General features: G+C 36.5%; 2 protein-coding genes across 3 annotated transcripts in view; one reads left to right on the forward strand and one right to left on the reverse strand.

The window, feature by feature from the left end:
* The window catches only part of stk39 (serine threonine kinase 39), an 81,227-nt gene extending 62,392 nt beyond the window's left edge, over positions 1–18,835 (reverse strand). The window contains exons 1-7 of the mRNA XM_052142596.1: positions 18,790–18,835; positions 17,015–17,202; positions 10,448–10,560; positions 7,526–7,634; positions 6,721–6,862; positions 6,360–6,415; positions 928–1,037 (exon numbers count right to left, since the gene is read on the reverse strand). Coding sequence (XP_051998556.1) covers positions 928–1,037; positions 6,360–6,415; positions 6,721–6,862; positions 7,526–7,634; positions 10,448–10,560; positions 17,015–17,126 — 642 coding nt within the window. The 5' untranslated portion in view covers positions 17,127–17,202; positions 18,790–18,835. The remainder of the gene's footprint in view (positions 1–927; positions 1,038–6,359; positions 6,416–6,720; positions 6,863–7,525; positions 7,635–10,447; positions 10,561–17,014; positions 17,203–18,789) is intronic.
* Positions 18,836–21,816: 2,981 nt separating this feature from the next.
* The window catches only part of cers6 (ceramide synthase 6), a 53,963-nt gene continuing 53,614 nt past the window's right edge, over positions 21,817–22,165 (forward strand). For both annotated transcript variants that reach the window (XM_052143247.1, XM_052143248.1), the window contains exon 1: positions 21,817–22,138. In XM_052143247.1, coding sequence (XP_051999207.1) covers positions 21,969–22,138 — 170 coding nt within the window. In that variant the 5' untranslated portion in view covers positions 21,817–21,968. The remainder of the gene's footprint in view (positions 22,139–22,165) is intronic.

The following is a 22,165-nucleotide window of genomic DNA, read 5'->3' on the forward strand; positions in this document are numbered from 1 at the left end:
CAGTTATCATGCTTTACACAATCACCCCAGGTATTTTGACAAAATAATTTGTCATATAAAATAGGCTAATAGGTAAAATCTCTTATACCTTTCTGTATTGAAAACTGTGTTGTAATAAATAATGTTTTTAAAGTGTTTACTACTACTGTATTCATAAATACTATTAATTATTTTTAGAGAGACTAGCTAAATTGACCTAACCATAGAAATAGGGGGCCATTATGGTCTTGTACTTCTAGCTTTGCATTGTACATAGATATCGGGAAAAATGCCATTGTTTTGTAAACTTGCACTTTTATAATAATTTAACAATGCATTTGGTGAGTTGGAAACAGATCTCTTAAGTCCGATGAAGACGAATGAGAAACATTGTGTGAAATATTGTACTATATTGTAATTTTGAATCACAATACACCAAAAATAAAGAATCACAATAATATCGTATTGTGACCTAAATATCGATATTATATAGTATTGCCAGTTAACTTGTGATTCCCACCACTAGATAAAATGATAGACAGATAGACCAATACAATGACAGATCGATACGAACGATATACAGAATGATAGAACAATAGATAGATAGACCGTTAGACAGACCGACCGTCAGACAGACAGATAGAATTATAGACAGTACGATAGATAGACAGACAGACCAATACAATGACAGATCGATATGAATGATTTACAGAATGATAGAACGATGGAGACAGTTAGACAGACCGACCGACAGACAGACAGAACAATAGACATATAGATTTGTGTGAGAAAAACCTATTAGTTATTAATAACAAGTTATCAAAACTAGCCTCATGGTCCAGCTATAAACCTTTTATGCTGCCCCGATGTCGTTCATATTTAGATAACAGACACATTGTCTTATGTTTAAAATTAAAAGAAAAGATTTTGTTCGTTGATCAAACTCACCTGCTCCATTACCTCAGGGGCCATCCAGCACGGAGTCCCCACAAACGTTTTCCTCACTTTGTGTCTAGTGATGTCTCCACCGGTGGACAGAAAAGCACTTACACCAAAATCTACGAGGTGAATCATTTCAAATGGTTAACAACCCCAGCAAAGTCTGATGGACCAAAATTGTCATGAAAAAAATGTCTCAAAACCAAAATCTTACTGGTCTTGAATACAGTTTATTTTCTGTATGCAAAATAGACTTTTTTTTATTTTACCTCATATATAAAACAAATTTGAGCCAAGGTCATTTGTGGAAACTCCTGTTACATAAACCAGATCAATATTCTAGAACTAAATCCGCCAGTTTCCCTTCTGGGACGGAAAAAGCCCCATTCCAGCAAGTCCACACTTCTGCACATTATGATCAATGTGCCTCAGTCCTGATTTTTCTGCTCTCCTTTTTCGTGGGAAAAACAATAGTCTAACTCTCAAATTCATAAAACGAAATGTAAGCGATGACAAACAATGGATAATATATTATTCTAATATATTAACTTCATTGAAAGTACGTTAAAACATTGAAAAGTGGCTTGACTGATTGAAGCAGTCAGTTCTAGGTTATTGCTTGTGTGATTTTTCGGTTGATAATAATTCATGCTATTTGTCATTACATTTGTGGGGCAAAAAGTAATAAAACTCTCTTAAGACCCATAAATATTGGCTTTATCTATAGATGGAGCGTGATAACCAACTAATCACAGCACAATTTTCACAGCTAAAGAAAGCTTAAATAACTCACGGCTATAAATAACTGTTCCAACAGATTAAATAATAATGTGACTGAATATTAAGAATGCACTGGTTTTAATCAGAGCCACTAAGATAATTATTATAATTATTATTTTATTTATTTATTTGCATTTTTACTTTGAAATGGTTGTTCATTTATGGAGTATGGAGAAAAATATAATATATACAGTATAGCATATATATATATATATATATATATATATACACATACACACTCACCTAAAGGATTATTAGGAACACCATACTCAATACTGTCAGTTATGACCCCTTATTAGCTTCAGAACTAGCCTTAACTTCTACGTGGCATTGATTCAACAAGGTGCTGAAAGCATTCTTTAGAAATGTTGGCCCATATCTGATCAGCGATAGCATCATTGCAGTTGATGCGATGCATTTGTGGGATGCACATCCAGGTCACGACAAGCTCCTGAATTCCAACCGACATCCCAGAATGATGCTCTATTGGGTTAAGCAATTTGAGTGGCATGGTTGTTGGTGCCAGGCGGGCGGTCTGAGTATTTCACAATCTGAACTCAGTTACTGCGATTTTCACGCACAACCAATTTCTAGGTGATTACAAAGAATGGTGTGACAAGGTGAAACATCCAGTATGCGACAGTAGCCATCAGAGGATGGTAAAATGCCTTGATGATGCTAGAGGTCAGAGGAGAATGGGCCGACTGATTCAAGCTGATAGAAGAGCAACTTTGCCTGAAATAACCACTCGTTACAACCGAGGTATGCAGCAAAGCATTTGTGAAGCCACAACACGCACAACCTTGAGGCGGATGGGCTACAACAGCAGAAGACCCCACCGGTACCACTCATCTCCACTACAAATAGGAAAAAGAGGCTACAATTTGCAAGAGCTCACCAAAATTGGACAGTTGAAGACTGGAAAAATGTTGCCTTGTCTGATGAGTCTCGATTTCTGTTGAGATCATTCAGATGGTAGAGTCAGAATTTGCAGTAAACAGAATGAGAACATGGATCCATCATGCCTTGTTACCACTGTGCAGGCTGGTGGTGGTGGTGTAATGGTGTGGGGATGTTTTCTTGGCACACTTTAGGCCCCTTAGTGCCAATTGGGCATTCATTCAAATGCCGCTGCCTACCTGAGCATTGTTTCTGACCATGTCCATCTCTTCTATGGCCACCATGTACCCATCCTCTGATGGCTACTTCCAGCAGGATAATGCACCATGTCACAAATGCTTGAATCATTTTCAAATTGGTTTCTTGTAAACACTAGACAATGAGTTCACTGTACTGAAATGATCTCAGCTCAACTAGAGCATCTTTGGGATGTGGTGGAACAGAGCTCAGACTGCCCTGGATGTGCATCCCACAAATCTGCCATCAAACTGCTAAGATGCTATCCTATCCAATATGGGCCAACATTTCTAAAGAATGCTTTCAGCACCTTGTCTTGAATCAATGACCACACCCTAAATGAATTGAAGGCAGTTGCCATGTGATTGGCTGATTAGATAAGTGCATTAACGACAGTATTAGTATGGTGTTCCTAATAATCCTTTAGGTGAGTGTATACACACACACACACACACACACACACACACACACACACACACACACACACACACACACACACACATTGTGGGCCAAAAGTTTGGAATAATGTACAGATTTTGCTGTTTTGGAAGGAAACTGTTTCTTTAATTAACCAAAGTGGCATTCAACTAAATCAAAGTATAGTCAGGACATTACTGATGTAAAAAAAACAGCAACATCACTATTTGAAAAAAATACTTTTTTGATCAAATCTAGATAGGCCCCATTTCCAGCAGCCATTTCCAGCAGCCATCGCTCTAACACAGGGGTGGGGAACGTCAGACCTCGGGGCCGTATAAGGCCCGTGAGACCATTTTACTTTGCTTATGTATTTTTAATTGCATTCAACTCTTAGTCAATCTACAAACAAAGAGAGAAAAACGAAAGGTTTATCCAGTCAGAATTTATTCCTTGATGCTTACAAGCAAAGGTCGTGAGTCTGAGCTCCACCCCGTCAGGCGTTCAGAATTTCCACAGAATCCCTCAACAGTGCCTTGAGTGATGCAATCACGCTTATAGTGATGTAATTTGAAAGCGAAGAGTGTGAGATTGTCATCACTCCAGCTATCGCCATTGAGAAAGAGATCCTTATGGATTTAAAAACACGAGATGTTCTGCATGACTGTGTGATTGCTTCATTTATTAAACAGGAATGGAGGACTGATTTTCACCTCAAGTAAACTGGTAAGTGCTTTTTGCTTCGTTATAGCAACATCAGGAGTTTTGTAAGTGTAAATTAGGCTGCTTGAGCATTCAGTGTTGGATCAAGTTTTGAAAAGTAGTGCTGCGTTCCATTCAACTCGTAAAGTCGGATTTTACAACATCCTACTAGTAAAGGTGCAATGGATGCATCTTGAAGTCAGAATTGCAACTTGTAGGCTCATGCACAAATTCTCAACTCCGATTTCGCTGAGATGCAGGGGCATGATGTCACACAAACATGTCGACACTCAGGGAGATATACAAAGTGAGTGATAAACATTCACTTTATTAAGTAATATCGATAATTGAGTTTATTTCCACATTACATGATATTAAAGCTTGTTTAACAAACGCTTGCAGAAACAGGTGTATAAGACATTATAATCTCTTTTGATAATCGTACACCTGAAGCACAAATGCTAGTGCAGCAGCATTGTTTATCAGTTGGGTTGCTAGGAGACGTCTCTAATGAGAGTCAAACCCCTGCTAAACTAACAGGAGCATTGCAGTACTGAATATCGGGAAATGAAATGCATTTATGGTCGGAGATATCAAGTAGGAATATCCCACGTCCAACTTGAATGGAACGCAACATAACCTTGTACCCATGACGAAACATAATTTTATTACAAGCAACATTTAAATCGCAAATATTATTAGATACATTTTTCCAGGAATTATAGACCTCCTTGGTAGATTCATATGAAAAATTATGATTTTTGAATGTCTGTTCGGGAGACGTTCATTTCACAAAAGCATTAAGTGTCGTTTCAAGTTCTGGCTTTCGTGAGTGAACGTGTTTTAAAATGTCAATTGTTATTACTAGTTAGCTGTGAAATAATGTTTGATGCCCAAAAGCATAGGGTGTCTTATTCATTGTGAAACTGTGTTTTCTTAATGGCATGAATCACACTGAAGGCCTAGACTTTTAATGCACGGCCCGCCACTGAACAACACAAAATATTGTATAATAGACAGAACGTTTAGTGTTTTTGGTTTGTGAGCACGTAACGGTATGCGTACATTAATCTCAACCCACAATCAGAAATTGCAAGCAATTGTATGGCCCACTAATACATTTGTAAATACTCAAATGGCCCCTAATGGAAAAAGGTTCCCCACTCCTGCTCTCAAACTTTATCCTTGAGTAATCATGCTAAATTGCTAATTTGGTACTAGAAAATCACTTGCCATTATATCAAACACTGCTGAAAGCTATTTGGTTTGTTAAATGAAGCTTAACATTATCTTTGTGTTTGTTTTTGAGTTGCCACAGTATGCAATAGACTGGCATGTCTTAAGGTTCAATATTAGGTCAGAAATGGCAAAAAAAGAAAAAGCTTTCTCTAGAACTCATCAGACAATCAATGTTTTGAGTGAATGAAGGCTATACAATGCTTGAAATTTCCAAATAACTAAAGATGTCACACAAAGGTGTCACTACAGTCTTCAAAGACAAAGGACAACTGGCTCTAACAAGGACAGAAAGAGATGTGGAAGACCAGATGTACAACTAAACAAGAGGATAAATACATCAGAGTCTCTAGTTTGAGAAATAGACCCCTCACATGTCCTCCGCTGACAGCTTCATTGAATTCTACCCGCTAAACACCAGTTTCATGTACAACAGTAAAGAGAAGACTCATGAGGCCTTATGGGAAGAATTATAAAGAAAAAGCCACTTTTGAAAAAGAAAAAGAAAAGGTTCAAGTGGGCAAAGAAACACAGACATTGGACAACAGATAATTGGAAAAGAGTGTTATGGATCTTAACCCCATTGAGCGTTTGTGGGATCAGCTAGACTGTAAGGTGCGTGAGAAGTGCCCAACAAGACAGTCACATCTATGGCAAGTGCTACAGGAAGTGTAGGTTGAAATGTCACCTGAGTATCTGGACATACTGAAGGCTAGAATGCCAAGGATCTGCAAAGCTGTCATTGTAGCACGAGGAGGATAATAGTTTAAGAAACATTTTTAATACATATGTAATAGTAATTTTTTACGTTATTAATGTCCTGACTACACAGTACATTTTGATCAGCTGAATGCCACTTTGGTGAATAAAAGTACCAATTCTGTACATTATTCCAAACTTAGTGTATCTATACACCGATATACATATATATACATATACACACACACACACACAGAAAAGGCTAAATATTTTAGACTGCATTATTTCTAGATAGAAGCAAATTTGTGACAGTGACCATGTTAAAATTTTTGTAAATTGCTTTTTCATGTAAATTCTTCAGTATTACTCAAATTGTTTTGCTGATTTTTTTTTTTTACTGGAACCATACAACACATTTCATCCAATTTAAAGGTGATTTCATATAAGTCAAGCAAAGTGCTGTTACAAACCTGCGATCTGCACTGATCCATCTTCTCCTAGTAGAATATTCCCTGCTTTCACGTCCCTGAGGTCAAACCAAGACAAAGCATAACCATTTGACACTTTATTAAAATCTTAAACATTAACAATAATGCCAGTGGCTGAAGAATGAATCCACAAGTTTTCAAAGAGTTATTACAACAGTGATAGTCTGGAGAGAATAGACCCCATTAGTATGATGGATGGATGGATGGATGGATGGATGGATGGATGGATGGATGGATGGATGGATGGATGGATGGATGGATGGATGGATGGATGGATGGATGGATGGATGGATGGATGGATGGATGGATGGATGGATGGATGGATGGATGGATGATGTCTTACCTGTGAATCTGCCCGTTTTTGTGAAGATAATCCAATCCTTCCAGTACTTCCTTCAATATGGTCGCTATTGAGGATTCATCCAATACACCGTTTTTATGTTCTCCTTTACTAAAAGTGTGCTTTATGATGTCCAACACCGATCCTGAGTGAATAAAAAAATACTGTTTCACACAAAAGCTCAGATTATGACCACACTTCATATACATAAATACATACAGCTGCCTCAAAAAAGTATTTTGAAACTTACACACTTTTCCATTGCATTAGATAACAATACATGAACAACATTTATTTTAAAGACTGATTGCACAAGCAGTTTTCAAGCAAAACATTTGACAAAATAAATGTATTAAGTTCTATATGATAAAACAATTTCAAAACATAGGTCAAAATGAAGACAAAGTATTTGGATAATTTCTGTTCATCAAACGTAAATGGATCATTCCCACAGTTAATGTGATGAACTACACCTGTGGTAATTCTGCTAGGACAACTGTTTGAAATTCATACATCCACTAAATATCACCTTGACACCAAAAAAATATCACAGGAAAGTGAGGTTAGTTCTCAGAACAGGTTTAGCATCAATTGTTTGCAAATACCATTTGATTTGAAATTTTGTTGCAACGCAATGACATTTTATAGGAGTTCAAATATGTTTCGGAGCCAGTTTCCACATTAAATATTAGATGGAACTGTTTGCAATATCCAACATTTTACTTATCTTAAATATAGCTAATTGGATCCTTTATAAAAAAGTAATGTAGAACAAAACATTGTTGTGTTAGAGAAAGATTCCACTCACCTCCACTCAGGAGTTTCATGACCAGCCAAAGTTCATCTTTTACAACAAATGAAGTGTAGTAGGTGACCACGTTTGGATGGTTACACTGGCTCATGGCTTGAATCTCTTTCTGTGGAGACAGATGGAGGTATTGGGTCTTGTTATATAATGCATTTGCTTAGTTACAGTATGTCCATTTGCTTTATAATACATGTTGCATGTAATCAAGGGCATAGGTTCAGTTTGTAAAAAAGTTGGTATGGTACATATTGCAAGGAGGATCATTTTCAATATGTTGGTATTAAGAAAATGCAAGAAAGTCAGTCTGGTAAAAATAACATGATTTCCTAATATAACAAGTCTTATTTTCTATTTCTCTGTCCCACCATATTGAACCCTAGCCTGTTTATTTTTATTTCTGTATAATAAACAGCTTTAAAACTGACCACTAGGACTGCACAATATGGAGGAAAAATGCAATAAACTTATTGGATGACCTTTCATTTGGCCTGCTATTTAGCAGATTAATGTTTTTTATTGATTAAATCATAAAAGAGGGGAACCAGGGCAACTTTCTTATCTTAATATAACACAGTTTGCAGAGCCTGAAATTCAGCACAGGATTGCAGGTATTGCACACAATTTTAATAATTCCCGCAAGTTCCTCGTGGTCGTGATTAGTGGTTCTCGCTCTCAATGCAGCACGTGGTACTTCGTGCGTTGATCGCGAAGAGTAGTATGACCCCACCACATGCTGAGTGTCTCCGTGGTGTCATGCACAACGAGCCATGCGATAAGATGCGCAGATTGGCGGTCTCAGAAGCGGACACAACTGAGACTTGTCCTCCACCACCCGGATTGAGGTGAGTAACCGCACCACCATGAGGACCTACTAAGTAGTGGGAATTGGGCATTCCAAATTGGGAGAAAAGGGGTTAAATGTGCATGACGGCGAACACCTTTCATATCTTGCTGCTCCCTCATAATGCAGCACATTTGCAAGAAAGGTAGAAATAGTAAAAATACTTTGTGTAATATACCATATCTAGGTCTATGGTGAAGAGAGATGCGTTAACACCCGTTACATATCTCATCTCCATCTCTAGTTCAATCCAGGGTCGGAAATTAAAGGAGGCTCTGGGCAAAAAATTTATTCCCATGCAATCTGATATAATTCCAATATATCCATCACGATATTCATTTGAATTTACGCTGAACATTATTCGTTTCGTGCCATCCGTTGTGCAGATATTGTCGAGTCAGTGGCGGATGCCCATGCCAGAAAAGTATTTTGCTTTTCAGACACCGGTATCGTGCTCCCGCGCTAAAAATACCAAATGCTACAATGTCGTTAATAATAATAACAAAAGTAATATATGGACGTGTTAAATAGCCTTGATGTTAAATAAAACATTATTAATGATACAATAATAATTTTTCAGAACATTAACCACTTTTGGTGTACGAATCATCTCTCTAATGTTCATTGTATGTACATATATATATACACACAACCTTCAGCAGCAGAACAACAGAAACATGAGTTACATTCTTGCGTTCAAAACACTCGATGGAGCACAAATCCGAACTAAGGGATCTCAAGATGTGTTCTAAGTATTAAACTATATTTAACTTGATACAGTGACCTAAACATTTTATGTTTATGACGCAACGCACCCGAGACGCTACATAAGCTTGTCTGATGCAGATGTAAATTGACGGGTCCTTAAACAAGCCCTCAGAATAAATCTCTTGACACATTCACTTGTGAAATGGATTGCTGTGAACTGTATGCCAATGATATATATATATATATATATAAAATTGTTAAATATTTAAAGATAACCATGTATAATTAATTCATTATATATTGAATTATTGTTAAATGAGGGGCAAATATTTCTCAGCAATTATTTGTATATGCAATTAAATGCGATTAATTAATCGGGACTCCATGTAATTAATTCGATTACAATTTTTAATTGATTGACAGCCCTAATATATATATATTTGTAAAGTTTGTCTTTTACTTAGAGCTGCTTTTAGAATTGTCTTACATTTTTTATTGTACATTACCCACTGACAAAGAATCAAATCTAAATAATGTCCATATTACAGTAAAGAATCAAATAAGAATAATGGGAATTACAAAACAAAACTCAAAAGTAAAACATCTTGATGTATTACAATAATAAGAATAAGCATTTTCTAGTTTTCTGATTGACTGAACATGCTGAAAATACTTTTTAGAATATCATGCACATCTAATCATGTTAATCAATACTTTATTACTAAAGCCGTTTTAAGTTTGTGTTCCAACTTCCAAAGCAGAACTTGTAAATGTGTGGCAAAACCTGTTTTGCTTGTGCAAGTAGGTAAGTGTACATAAAATGTAAGGAATTTGACATGCACCAATAACATTAGACTTTTAGAAAAGACCATAGCACCAAACACTGGAGAAAATGTAAAAAGTGCATAACATGTACCACCCATGGTTCGCCATATATTTACACAAACTCATATTTCCGCATCTGCGTGTGTGCATGTGAAAATGATTACAGCAGGGAAAGTGCGCTGCGAGAGAAGCCTGTCTTTGACAGATATGAAACACATACTGTATGAGTAAATAAATATCCTATAAAAGAATATATATTTTCTCATTCTGGCGTTGACTACAGAGATGTTAAAGACTGCATGGTGCAGTCTTTAACAGCATGGACTGCAATAGTGACACCTTTAACTGCATTTAATTGATACATTTGGAAATAAAAAACCTTAATAACATTTGATAATAGCATTTCCACAAAAACTCCAATGGAAGGCAAAAGGTGAAATCACAAATTTCACATTTTAACTATTTGTTATTCCATTTAACGTGAGTATGTGTGTGTGTATGTGTTTTCATACATATGCATTAGTATGGTAAAACCTGTTGTTTCTCACCAGCAGCTCATCCATGCTGGTCTGGCATTTCTCCAGGTTGATTCTCTTGATGGCCACACGCTCCTGTCGAGGGCTACACAGAGCTGCCTGGACCACTGCTGTGGCTCCACTACCTACAAAGCGAAAAACACATCTCTAATAAACAACAATACATACACCAAGCCAAAGGCATTATTCTAGATGAAAGGCGGACAGTAAACATGCCCTCTGAAATAGAAAAGCATGTGCACAACAGGTGCAGCTGATCATATGATGTGCTTATAGGATTGATAACAGACATGTGTGTGCGTGCTGTTGTAATAAGTAGTTTTGCTGTGAGACATAATCCATGCTATACATAAGCAATATTAAGTGGTTATTTTTACATTTTCAATTAAACATTTTTATTGTTGTGCGTATGATGTCGGCAAAGCAGCAATACTTGTGATAGACGATCTATATGACAGGCCAATTAATTGGCCGTTTTGAGGTTATCTGTGGCACTAGCCAATAACTCTGTCCGATTGACTAATTAACAGAATTGGCCTGTTGTCATTTCCAATCTGTAAAGACAGCCTAGGTTTTTGGTGTTTTTTCTGCATATGTGTGTGTCTTATCTACAGTATTTTTTATTTATTTATTTATTTTCTCCCCTTTTCTCCCCAATTTGAAATGCCCAATGCGCTCCAAGTCCTCGTGGTGGCATCAGGAACGGATTATGACTTGCAAAGGCCCGGGGGCCAATTGCAAATGTGCAATTGGCAATTGTTTGGGGTCACCAAACTAGATTGCGCAACCTTAAAGCCCATGGCACCCCCCGGGCAGTCAAGAGCCCCTGGGGACTGGCCCCATTGGCCCGGTCGGTAATCCGTCCCTGGGTGGCAAAGTGACTGGCCTAGATCCGGGTGGCGGAGGACGAATCTCAGTTGCCTTAACGTTTGAGAATGTCAATACACGCATCTTATCATGTGGCTTATTGAGCACGTTACCGCGGAGAAGTAGTGCGTGTGGAGGCTTCACGCTATTCTCCGCGGCATCCGCGCACAACTTACCACGCGCCCCACCAAGAGCGAGAACCACATTATAGCGACCACAAGGAGGTTACCCCATGTGACTGTACCCTCCCTAGCAACCGGGCCAATTTGGATGCTTAGGAGACCTGACTGGAGTCACTCAGCACACCCTAGATTCGAACTCACAACTCCAGGTGTGGTAGTCAGCATCTCGCTGAGCAATCCAGGCCCCCATCTACAGTATTTTTTCACTGACTTTTTGTACACTACTGTGGGATGGATATAATTAAAATATATATATTATATAAATAATTATAACAAAATAAATATTTAAATGGTTTGTTTATTTCGCGTTTCAACATGTAATAATTTGTATTTTTATCATGGATTTTCAAAGTTTAAAATTGTATGTGTGGCTAAAACAGTAAAGTCAATTCATTAAAAGGCATTTGAAAAGTTCCAAAAATAAATGATAAAAGGCCTGGTAAAAAGTTTCCAATCCAGTTTAAATCTGACCTTCATAAAAGAAAAAGGTGATTTTATTTTTAAAAATCAATCCCTGGGACTTGAAATTGCCCAAAATAGTAGAAACATCCATATATAGGACTATACGCTGTATAGGCATTAAATCAGTCAGTGGCCACCCTTCTTCTATACTGTATAATATATAATATATATATATATATATACACACACACACACACACACTCTCACAAAAGTGAGTACACCCCTCTCATTTTGTCTAAACTGCTGGCAACAAAAGTGAGTACACCCCTAAGTGGAAAATATCCAAATTGGGCCCAATTAGCCATTTTCCCCTCCCCGGTGTCATGTGATGCAATTCTTTTTTTCAGATCCTCAGAGAGTTCTTTGCCATGAGGTGCCAATTTTAGGGAGTGTGAGAGCAATGACACCAAATTTAACACACCTGCTCCCCGTTCACACCTGAGACCTTGTAACACTAACGAGTCACATGACACATGGCTAATTGGGCCCAATTTGGACATTTTCACTTAGGGGTGTACTCACTTTTGTTGCCAGCGGTTTCAACATTAATGGATGTGTGTTGAGTTATTTTGAGGGGACAACAAATTTACACTGTTATACAAGCTGTACACTCACTACTTTACATTGCAGCAAAGTGTCATTTCTTCAGTGTTGTCACATGAAAAGATATATAAAATATTTACAAAAATGTGAGGGGTGTACTCACTTTTGTGAGATACTGTATATATCAGTCAACCATTAATCAACACATGCAAAAACAAAGTGACTGGGAAAAATATAAATAATCACCTACTCAAAACATAGTTGATACAGGACATTTGCAATTTCACAAAATGTGTGTTTGGTAATACACATTTATAAGCTTGGTATAAAATACTGCACTAGACAATATCTATGCATAAAACTACAAGCCAGTTGCTCATTCAAATCAGATATAGTACTTTCGTGACCATCTACATACACACACATACTGTACATAAATGCAGTGTTGCTGTTCACAACGCATGAGTGTGTGGCTGACAGATAATGAGGGCTTCTGACTACACACTGTACTGATTAGCAGAAGAAGTGCACAGAAACTACATAGAAGCGCTTCGGTAATGCCAGCTCTTATCTTAACTGATAGCATACTGCTTTAACATGCATCTCAACCACCCTCGACTCATTATATCTGTGGCTCTGAGCCATGAAAAGGGGCTTCTTTTATTTATTTAATTACTTTAGGAGCCACATATCTGTGCGGGGAGAGTCCCATCAAAAGCAATCCGACTCAAATGATCACACTTTTACATTAGATGTTCTTGAGAATGCAGCTAAATGCACGCAAAGAAAAGAAAGAAAATCCACTTCTTTTAATGTTGGGGGAGGAGTGCGGGGGGGGGATTTGCAGTAAAACCGGTCATAATTTATTTCAGAGGTTTTTCATATTCCACCTTCTGTCTGACCCTTAGAATTAAATAGCCAGATCTTTGCTGCTGTGCAATTAAGTTTTACAAGTAAATGCTTTCTTCACATTCGTTATTAGATACAGCGCTCACACACAAGATGCGGGTTTGCTGTCGATTCCAATATAGTTTTTAACTGTCCCATCTTTGTAAATTTGCATTACATTGTGATAGATTCACATAGCAATCTACATTGAGATATGTTGCTGAATAAATTAGCTTAAATTGTTAAAATCAGACTTTTAATGTAAATTTAGCTAAAATAAACAGAAATACCTGCAGAGTGGCAGGTGCTACACACAACCACTTTATACACAACAAGTTTATTGAAAGTCTTTATTTTACTCTTATTGTTAGTTCTGGTGTTTATGAATAATTGTATCTATCCTCATAGTTTCATTACTGTGACTGGTTAACAGGCCAAGTTAAGTTACTGAACACCGAAAAGGCGTTGTTGGCATGTAAATGTGGGCAATCGTGTGTAAGAGGTATACCTGAGCTTTTTTTTGCAGATTAGTTCAAAATGTGATATTTTTTTCACTGGGGAGGAAGTTTCAGATCTGAAAGTCAGTTTGTTTTTGTAAAACAGTGAACTAATTTGTATCAAAACATCACAGAAACGAATTACTTTTAAATATACCTTGAAATATAATTAAATTATAGTTCAACCAAAAATAAGGGCTTGTGGGGTTAATCAATGTGCATTAAAATATGTGCAAAAGAGAAGAAATTAGGACAAAAATGATTGAATAATATAATATATAACAAATTAATATACAATTTTTAATTGTATAAAAAATATATATATATATATATATATATAAAATATATAAGTTCCACAATCAACAAAGTAAAGGTCAAATTTACCAAAACTAAAGTTGATCAAAAAAACGAGACATATTTTAAGCATTTTGATATTTAAAATAATATTTTTCATGTCATTTATAAGTTTTAAAGCCTTAAAATGAAATCATATTTCACTAATTTATTATTTGATTAATATATTTGAAGTTAAATATGTAAAAATCACTTCTTAAGGTGTATGAAGCACACATGCACCTTAAGAAATGTGACAATTTTAATAACAATTAATCATGAAAGCCCTAAAACAGATGATTGTCATAATCGCAATTATTTATTTGACAATTAATAGTCAGCCAAATTTCATTATCATGACAGCCCTACTGACAAGCTCCAAAAATACCAAAATAACAATTAAAGCATCATTAATGTCATTCAAATGACTTTTGAATTACACTTTAGCAGTTATTCACTGAAAATACCCATTTACTTTCATTTCATGGAAAAGAGAGGACATTCTGTTATAAATAACTCTTTTTGTGCTAAGGCCATAAAGGTTTGGGAAAACAGGGTAAGTAAATGATTAAAGAATTTTCATTTTTGGGTGAACTATCCCTTTCACAGCCATTGATAAACACATTAGAAGTTATATGCACAATACAACCAGCAGAGGGTGTCGTGAGCAGAAATGCTTATGTTGCAGCATGAATGTACATTATTGGCACCTCAGAATTTGACAGAGAGTGCGAAGGCGTGCAAGAACCAGCAGAACTGCAGATCAGAAAACCTGCCTGATTACTACAGAAACACTAGAGAACATAGTTTCAGACTATACATAGAGTTCAAAATATGAGGAAGTTATCACAAGGGCTAAATCTCAATAACTGTAAGTTTTTGAGTCCAAAGACCAATTATCCAAATGTGTGGTTTCTCTATCAGTGGCTTTCTAATTTGGTTTAAAACACCTAGTTTAAAACCCTCTTAAAATAGAATCATTATTTGTGAACAGAAAACTAGAATTAAAATATCATCATATTTTTGCTATAGCTGTTGGGCAAACAAGTGAACACAACAAATCTACACTGGCATACATTGAGGCAAGGTTCAACTATATAGCGAAACATTTCTTTAACAGAGAAATTGACATTTTTCATACGTCAGGTTGCAATTTATTGAAGCAAATTGTGACATGTTTCACACACAATGATCAGCCACAACATTAAAACCACTGACAGGTGAAGTGAACAACATTTATTATCTCGTTACAATGGCACCTATAAAGGGGTGGGATAAATTAGGCAGCAAGTGAACAGTCAGTTCTTAAATTTCCTAAGTTGGAAGCAGGAAAAATGGGCAAGCATAAGTATCTGAGCGACTATCTGAGGGCCAAAATGTGATGGCTAGACAACTGGGTCAGAGCATCTCCAAAACGTCAGGTCTTGCGGGATGTTCCTGTTATGCAGTAGTTAGTCCCTACCAAAAGTGGTCCAAGGAAGGACAACCGGTGAACTTGCAACAGGGTCATGGGTGCACAAGGCTCACTGATGTGCGTGGGGAGTGAAGGCTAGCCTGTCTGGTCCAATCCCACAGAAGAGCTACTGTAGCACAAATTGCTGAAAAACTTAATTCTGGCCATGATAGAAAGATGTCAGAACACACAGTGCATCGCAGCTTGCGGTGTATGGGGCTGCGTAGCTGCAGACCGGCACGTGAGCGTCAGAACTGGACCATGGAGCAATAGAAGATGGCCTGGTCTGATAAATCACACTTTCTTTTAGATAATGTGGACATCCAGGCAGGCCAGCAGAGGCAGTGTGATGCTCTGGGCAATGTTCTGCTGGGAAACCTTGGGTTCTAGCATTCTTGTGGATGTTACTTTGACATGTACCACATACCTTAACATTGTTGTAGACCAGGTACACCGCTTCATGGCAACAGATGGCAAATCAGCAGGATAATGCGCCCTGCCACACATTGTTCGGGAACGGTTTGAGGAACATGATGAAGAGTTCAAGGTGTTGACTTGGCCTCCAAATTCCTCAGATCTCAATCTGATTGAGCATCTATGGGATGTGATGGACCAACAAGTCCAATCCACGGAGTCCCCACCTCGCAACTTACAGGACTTAAAGGATCTGCTGCAAATGTCTTGGTGCCAGATATCCCAGGACACCTTCAGAGGTCTTATGGAGTCCATGCTGCTTCGACAGGTCAGAGCGTTTTTTTGCAGCACAAGGGGGACCTACACGATATTAGGCAGGTGGTTTTAATGTTTAATGTTGTGACTGATCAGTGTATGTCATAAATGCGTATAACTGTTAACATTTTTTGTTATTTTTTTTTTTTAAGTACAAGCATTGTTATTCTGTTTCATAGTTGTTTACATTTAGCAGAAAAGCCTATAATAGACTGTTTAAGCTCAGGTTCCATTGTGACAACATGCCCCGCTAAACCCTTTGCCGTATTTGTCATAATATCATGCTGTTCTATAGTTGACTTATGATGACTTGGACACGTGCCATAAGAAAGCATCATGACTCGATGAAGGAAATCACAAACGCACTATCTGTTCCTGAACGTGAAATTATATCTAACTGCTTATGCAAGTAATTTCCGCATGATCGGAAGCTTCCCTTTTTAATAAGTCAAAACAATACTGCGCGACGTGTCACATCCGCGTTTCATTACTGTCATCGACCAGTGCAAATGGAAAAAGCCGGTAGGCCCACATTCTCTCTGTGTGAAACGTACCAAACCATCAAACTCCTGCCACAAACGCGCTCAAATTCACGACCAACGCCACTCGTGAGCCCGCTACTTACCGATCACCTCCTGCAGCTCGTACGCCTCCTTGACAATGGGCCAGCTGGTGGTGGTGAGCGCCGCCGGCTGCGGGGTTTGGACGGCCGCCGGGGAGTCACTTTGCTCCGCCATGATGCTACTGACAGAGTCGCTCCTACTCGCTCACCTCACCGCGGCTGCTGAAGAGGAGCTGCTCGATCACTACCGCCTGTGATGAACACATCCGGAGAGGGACCTCATGATGAATTCTACTACGGCAAAGGCTTTGCTCATGAATATTCATGTTGGCGTGCTGATATTTGCTAAAACCTAGCTCATATTCATCAGTCATGGTTGGTAAGCGGTTGCGTAGTTTATGAATATTAATTTCGTCATTCACCTTCGAGATGCATCCAGTCCATTCTATTTTTATTCTGTTTTGTTTTGTATCATAGGATTCGTCATGTTAAGGAATATTCCTGTAGGACAGTGTAGGAAATGTCATGTTTCTTGCTTTTTAATTAAATTAGTATATATATATATAAGTTTATTATATATATATATAAGTCATTATACAAATAGACATTTCAAGCCCATGTTTATTTAGTAGCCTAAGAATGTAACTCATTCATATTCATCAGTCATGTTTATTAAGCGACAGCGTAGTTTATGAATAATAATTTTAGTAACCTTCACGAAGCATCCAGGCCATGTTTTTGTTTTCTATACTTAATTTCGTGCATTTTAATTTCTTAGATTTACACTTCGCGAAGTGTCCAGTTTTTTTTCTCCAAATTTTTTTGTCATGTTGACAAATTGACATGTAGGACCGCGGCAACATTTGTTATTATTTAACTGCTTTATTAATTTATAAAAATATTTATAAAAAATATATATATAAGACATTACACGCTAATGTTTATTTAATTTTTTTTTTTTTTTTTTTTTTTTTTGGGCTCATTCTCATTCATTAGTCGTGTTTATTAAGCAATGGTGTAGGTTATGATTAATAATTTCGCTATAGTAACCTTCGGCAATAGGATTTGTCAAGTTAATGAATTTTCATGCAGGACAGCTGTGAAGTTTTGTTTTTTAGAATTTAATTGATTTTTCATATTCATTATTAGGCTAAAACATAGACATGTCAAGTTCATATTTATGTGGATAAGGCGTGGCTTATGAACAGTAATTGGGCCGTGTTGACAGTAACCTTCTTGAAGAATCCATTCATGTAATTAACATTCATGGTCTTAACTATTAGTGTTTGCCAAGATATAAAAGATTGTGTGACCTTCACACAAAATAAAAGTTACTTCCACACAAACCAGTGTAGGCCTATATATCTGTTAGAAAATGAAGTTCTTGGTTGCAGAGGAAGTAATTTTTGTTTGTTTTTTGTTGACGAGAAGGTGCTTTATTGCTGTCCTTCCTTACTTTTGGATTACTTTTAACCTAATTCTATTTTATGTCACATGCATTTGAGTTGGATAATCATGTTAACATAAAAGTACAAAGAGAAAAAAAATGTATTCCATTCTTCATTACTAACAAAAAGAGCCTCACAAAAGAGCTGCTTAACATTACATGTGTGAAATAAACAATTAAACCATATAAACAATCTAACTACAATGGCACATTTTATCGTTCTAAAATGTCAAGTTTTAAGTGCATAAAACAATAGCACCATTACGAACATTAATGACTATAAAATCAACATAAAATTATCATAAATGAACAAAAATGACTGACCATAAAATCAACACCAAAGACATTGCCTAGGTCAAAGCTTTCATCTAAAAACTATTTTAACCCTTACTGTTTACTGTCCACCGCCTATCCCAAAGCTGAGGTGTGAGGTGTCCTTTGAACAGCAAGAATATTCTAAAGAGCAGAATAACTTAAAACAGCAGAGTTCCACTGAGTCACAAGAGGAACAATTGTGTCAAGTTTCATGCAGTGGACTCCACTGCATCAGCAGCAACAGTAGAGCGGTGGGCTGTGTCTCATATTGCAGCACATTTTGCAGTTGAACTATTGTTTGCAGGACCCTTAGAGATGGCATTCACTAGATCCTTTGAAGCAATTAAGTTCAATGTGTGAGCCACACACCATTGGTGAGAAATAATATACATAATAAAAACAACAACATATCTAGTTCATTTTTAGAGCAATACATTACATAAACAAACAGTAATGAACTGGAAATCAACAGCAATGACATTACTTGAAGGTTAAAGTTAACAGCTCAAAACTCTGACACACTTATTTTTAACCCTTATTACTACTTCGTAATAGTCCATCACATATTCCTTAGCTGAGGAGCATATTTTACTGTTGTAATGTAAAAGGAGCACATGCTCAAAAACTTCATCTGTATGACTATTGCGCTTCAGGGTAAGAATATGATGATATTTATATGGAAATGATCAATAAATTATTGACAATTAACTGCTGTTGCCTTAATATGTAAACATATAAAAAGTAACTGTAGTCCATTTACGAGTATTTTAAAATGCAATTCAATCCAATTACAAGTAATTTATTTTGTAATCCAATTACATAATCCAAATTACATGTAATCCATTACTACCAGCACTGTATGTGTGTGTGTGTGTATGTGTGTGTGTATATATATATATATATATATATATATATATATATATATATATACACATATACATACACACACACACACACACACACACACATATACATAATTTTCTACTTACCTAAGTCTTCTGTTTTGACATACAGCCTATTTAAATCCTCCTTCAATCTCCAACATTTCTAAATACATATCAGATCATCTCATTTGTTGCAACCACTTAAAATTCCTTTATAAATGGTATAAATATTTAAAAGCTGAGATATTATATAATATATAGCTAAAAATAATGATTGGGGGTCCGTCTTATATAAGCATAAAATATAATTGCAGCAGATGCCTTTGCATAATAAAACAAAACAGACAGGGTACTTTACACAAGTCTACCAACAAAGGGCATTACCTTTCATATAAAAAGTCATTGTGCTAAAATAAAAGGCCTATTAAGTTTTGTTTTGAGAATTTCCACTTGTAAAATATGTTACAGTTCAAATATATATTAGTGATGCTGTGTTTTATTAGTGCAAACAAGGCAGGACAACCTTGAAGATTTTGAAATGTGAAATTTGTAGTGCATTGTATGAATATGAGCTAAACATAGACAACAAATGAAAGCTCTGTTTAAATAAACACTCTTGGGATATAGGTAGGATTATATAGCGCACTCCTTTTCAAGACTATTACACCTGTTAAGCCTGCAGTAAAAATAAATGCACAAAAAAGCACAGCAATACAACAGCTACACGAACAAATTCGCCTTTGCCCACTAGGTAGTGCAATTTAATAAGCAGATGTTGAAATCTTTTTTGAATTGACAGCAGAACATGCACAAAATGCAGTATAATAGACAGGGCAGTGGTATATATAAAAAAAATCATAGTTTAAAAATCATAAAATTGGAAATTTGTATAGATAAAAAACAGTTTAACAGTTCCTAGTGCCTTTTATGTCAGTGAATAATGACTTTGGTCTGTTCCAGGGTCAGAGAGAAAGAGAGAGAGATGAATCTTTGTTAAACATTTAATATATGCTTTTTCATATTATTCTGTAGGAACCTTTTAAATTTAAATGATTCAATGGAAGTATTTTACATAAAAAAAATGCCTTAATGCAGTCAAATTAATAAACGTAATAAAATGCAGTGAACATCAATTCCAGGGAATAGTTCACCCAAATATGAAAATTCTCTCATCAATTACTCACTCTCATGCCATCACAGATGTGTGACTTACTTTCTTCAACATAACACAAATACATTTTTTTAAAGTATATTTCAGCTCTGTTGGTCCATAGAATGCAAGTGAATTGTTACCAGACCTTTCAAGCTCCAAAAATCACAAAATGTCAGCATAAAAGTAATCCATATGACTCAGTGGTTAAATCCATGTCTTCAGAAGTGATATGATAGGTGTGGGTGAGAATCAGATCAATATTTAAGTCCTTTTTTACTATAAATCTCCACTATCATTTTCACATCTTCTTTTGGCAGTTTGCATTCTTCATGCATATTGCCACCTACTGGTCAAAGGTGGAGGTTTATAGTGAAAAAGGATTTAAATATTGGTCTGTTTCTCACCCACACCTATCGATACACTGGCATCTTATGGATTACTTTTATGCTGACTTTATAAATCTTTTTTAGATTCAAAATCTGGCCACATTTCACTTGCATTGTATGGACCTACAGAGCTGTAATATACTTCTAAAATGTTCTGCAGATTAAAGACAGTCATAGACATCTGGGATGGCGAGTGTGAGTAAATGATGAGAGTATTATAATTTCTGGATGAACTTTACCTTTAATGTTTTTTTACATTAAAATGTCTGACACTTAAGCCTATCCTCGCCAAAAATATATGACTTCAGAAGAGTAATTTGTGCTACTTTTGTGGTGTATTTATATTTTTAATTAAACAAATTTTTGGTCTACTTTTATTTTAATAAAATATTTTTTTGGTCTTTTTGGATCTTGACAGCCGTAGTCCTATCAACTGTCGTACACAATGATTTAAAAATAAATAAAATAATAATAATAATAATAATAATAATAATAATAATAATATATATATATATATATATATATATATATATATATATATATATATATATATGTTTATTTTGGGGTGAGCTGTCCCTTTAAGAGACGCATGTGAGTTTGACAAGCGCTCACGCCAATCAGTTTCAAGGAGGCGGAGCGCGTCACACTCACTCTACTTCCCTAGATAGGGCAGATCGGTAGAGACACATACTAACGGGCGGTGCAAAACCCGATTCCATCATCATCATCATTATCATCATCATTATACTGGACCTGCAGAGATCAAACCAGCATCGGCCATTGATTGCACATCACCACTGGCTTCAGCGTCGAGATACCAGATCTGCTAGAGATGGCAGGGATCTTGGCATGGTTCTGGAACGAGCGGTTCTGGCTTCCTCACAACGTAACCTGGGCTGACTTGAAAAATACAGACGAGTCAACCTTTCCGCAAGCCGAGGACCTCTATCTGGCGTGTCCTTTAGCGTTCTGCATGTTCATGATCAGGCTGATCTTCGAGAGGTAGGCTACGTCCAAACATCAGCATCA

The sequence above is a fragment of the Xyrauchen texanus genome, chromosome 14 (assembly GCF_025860055.1).
Source record: "Xyrauchen texanus isolate HMW12.3.18 chromosome 14, RBS_HiC_50CHRs, whole genome shotgun sequence".
Taxonomy (NCBI): domain Eukaryota; kingdom Metazoa; phylum Chordata; class Actinopteri; order Cypriniformes; family Catostomidae; genus Xyrauchen; species Xyrauchen texanus.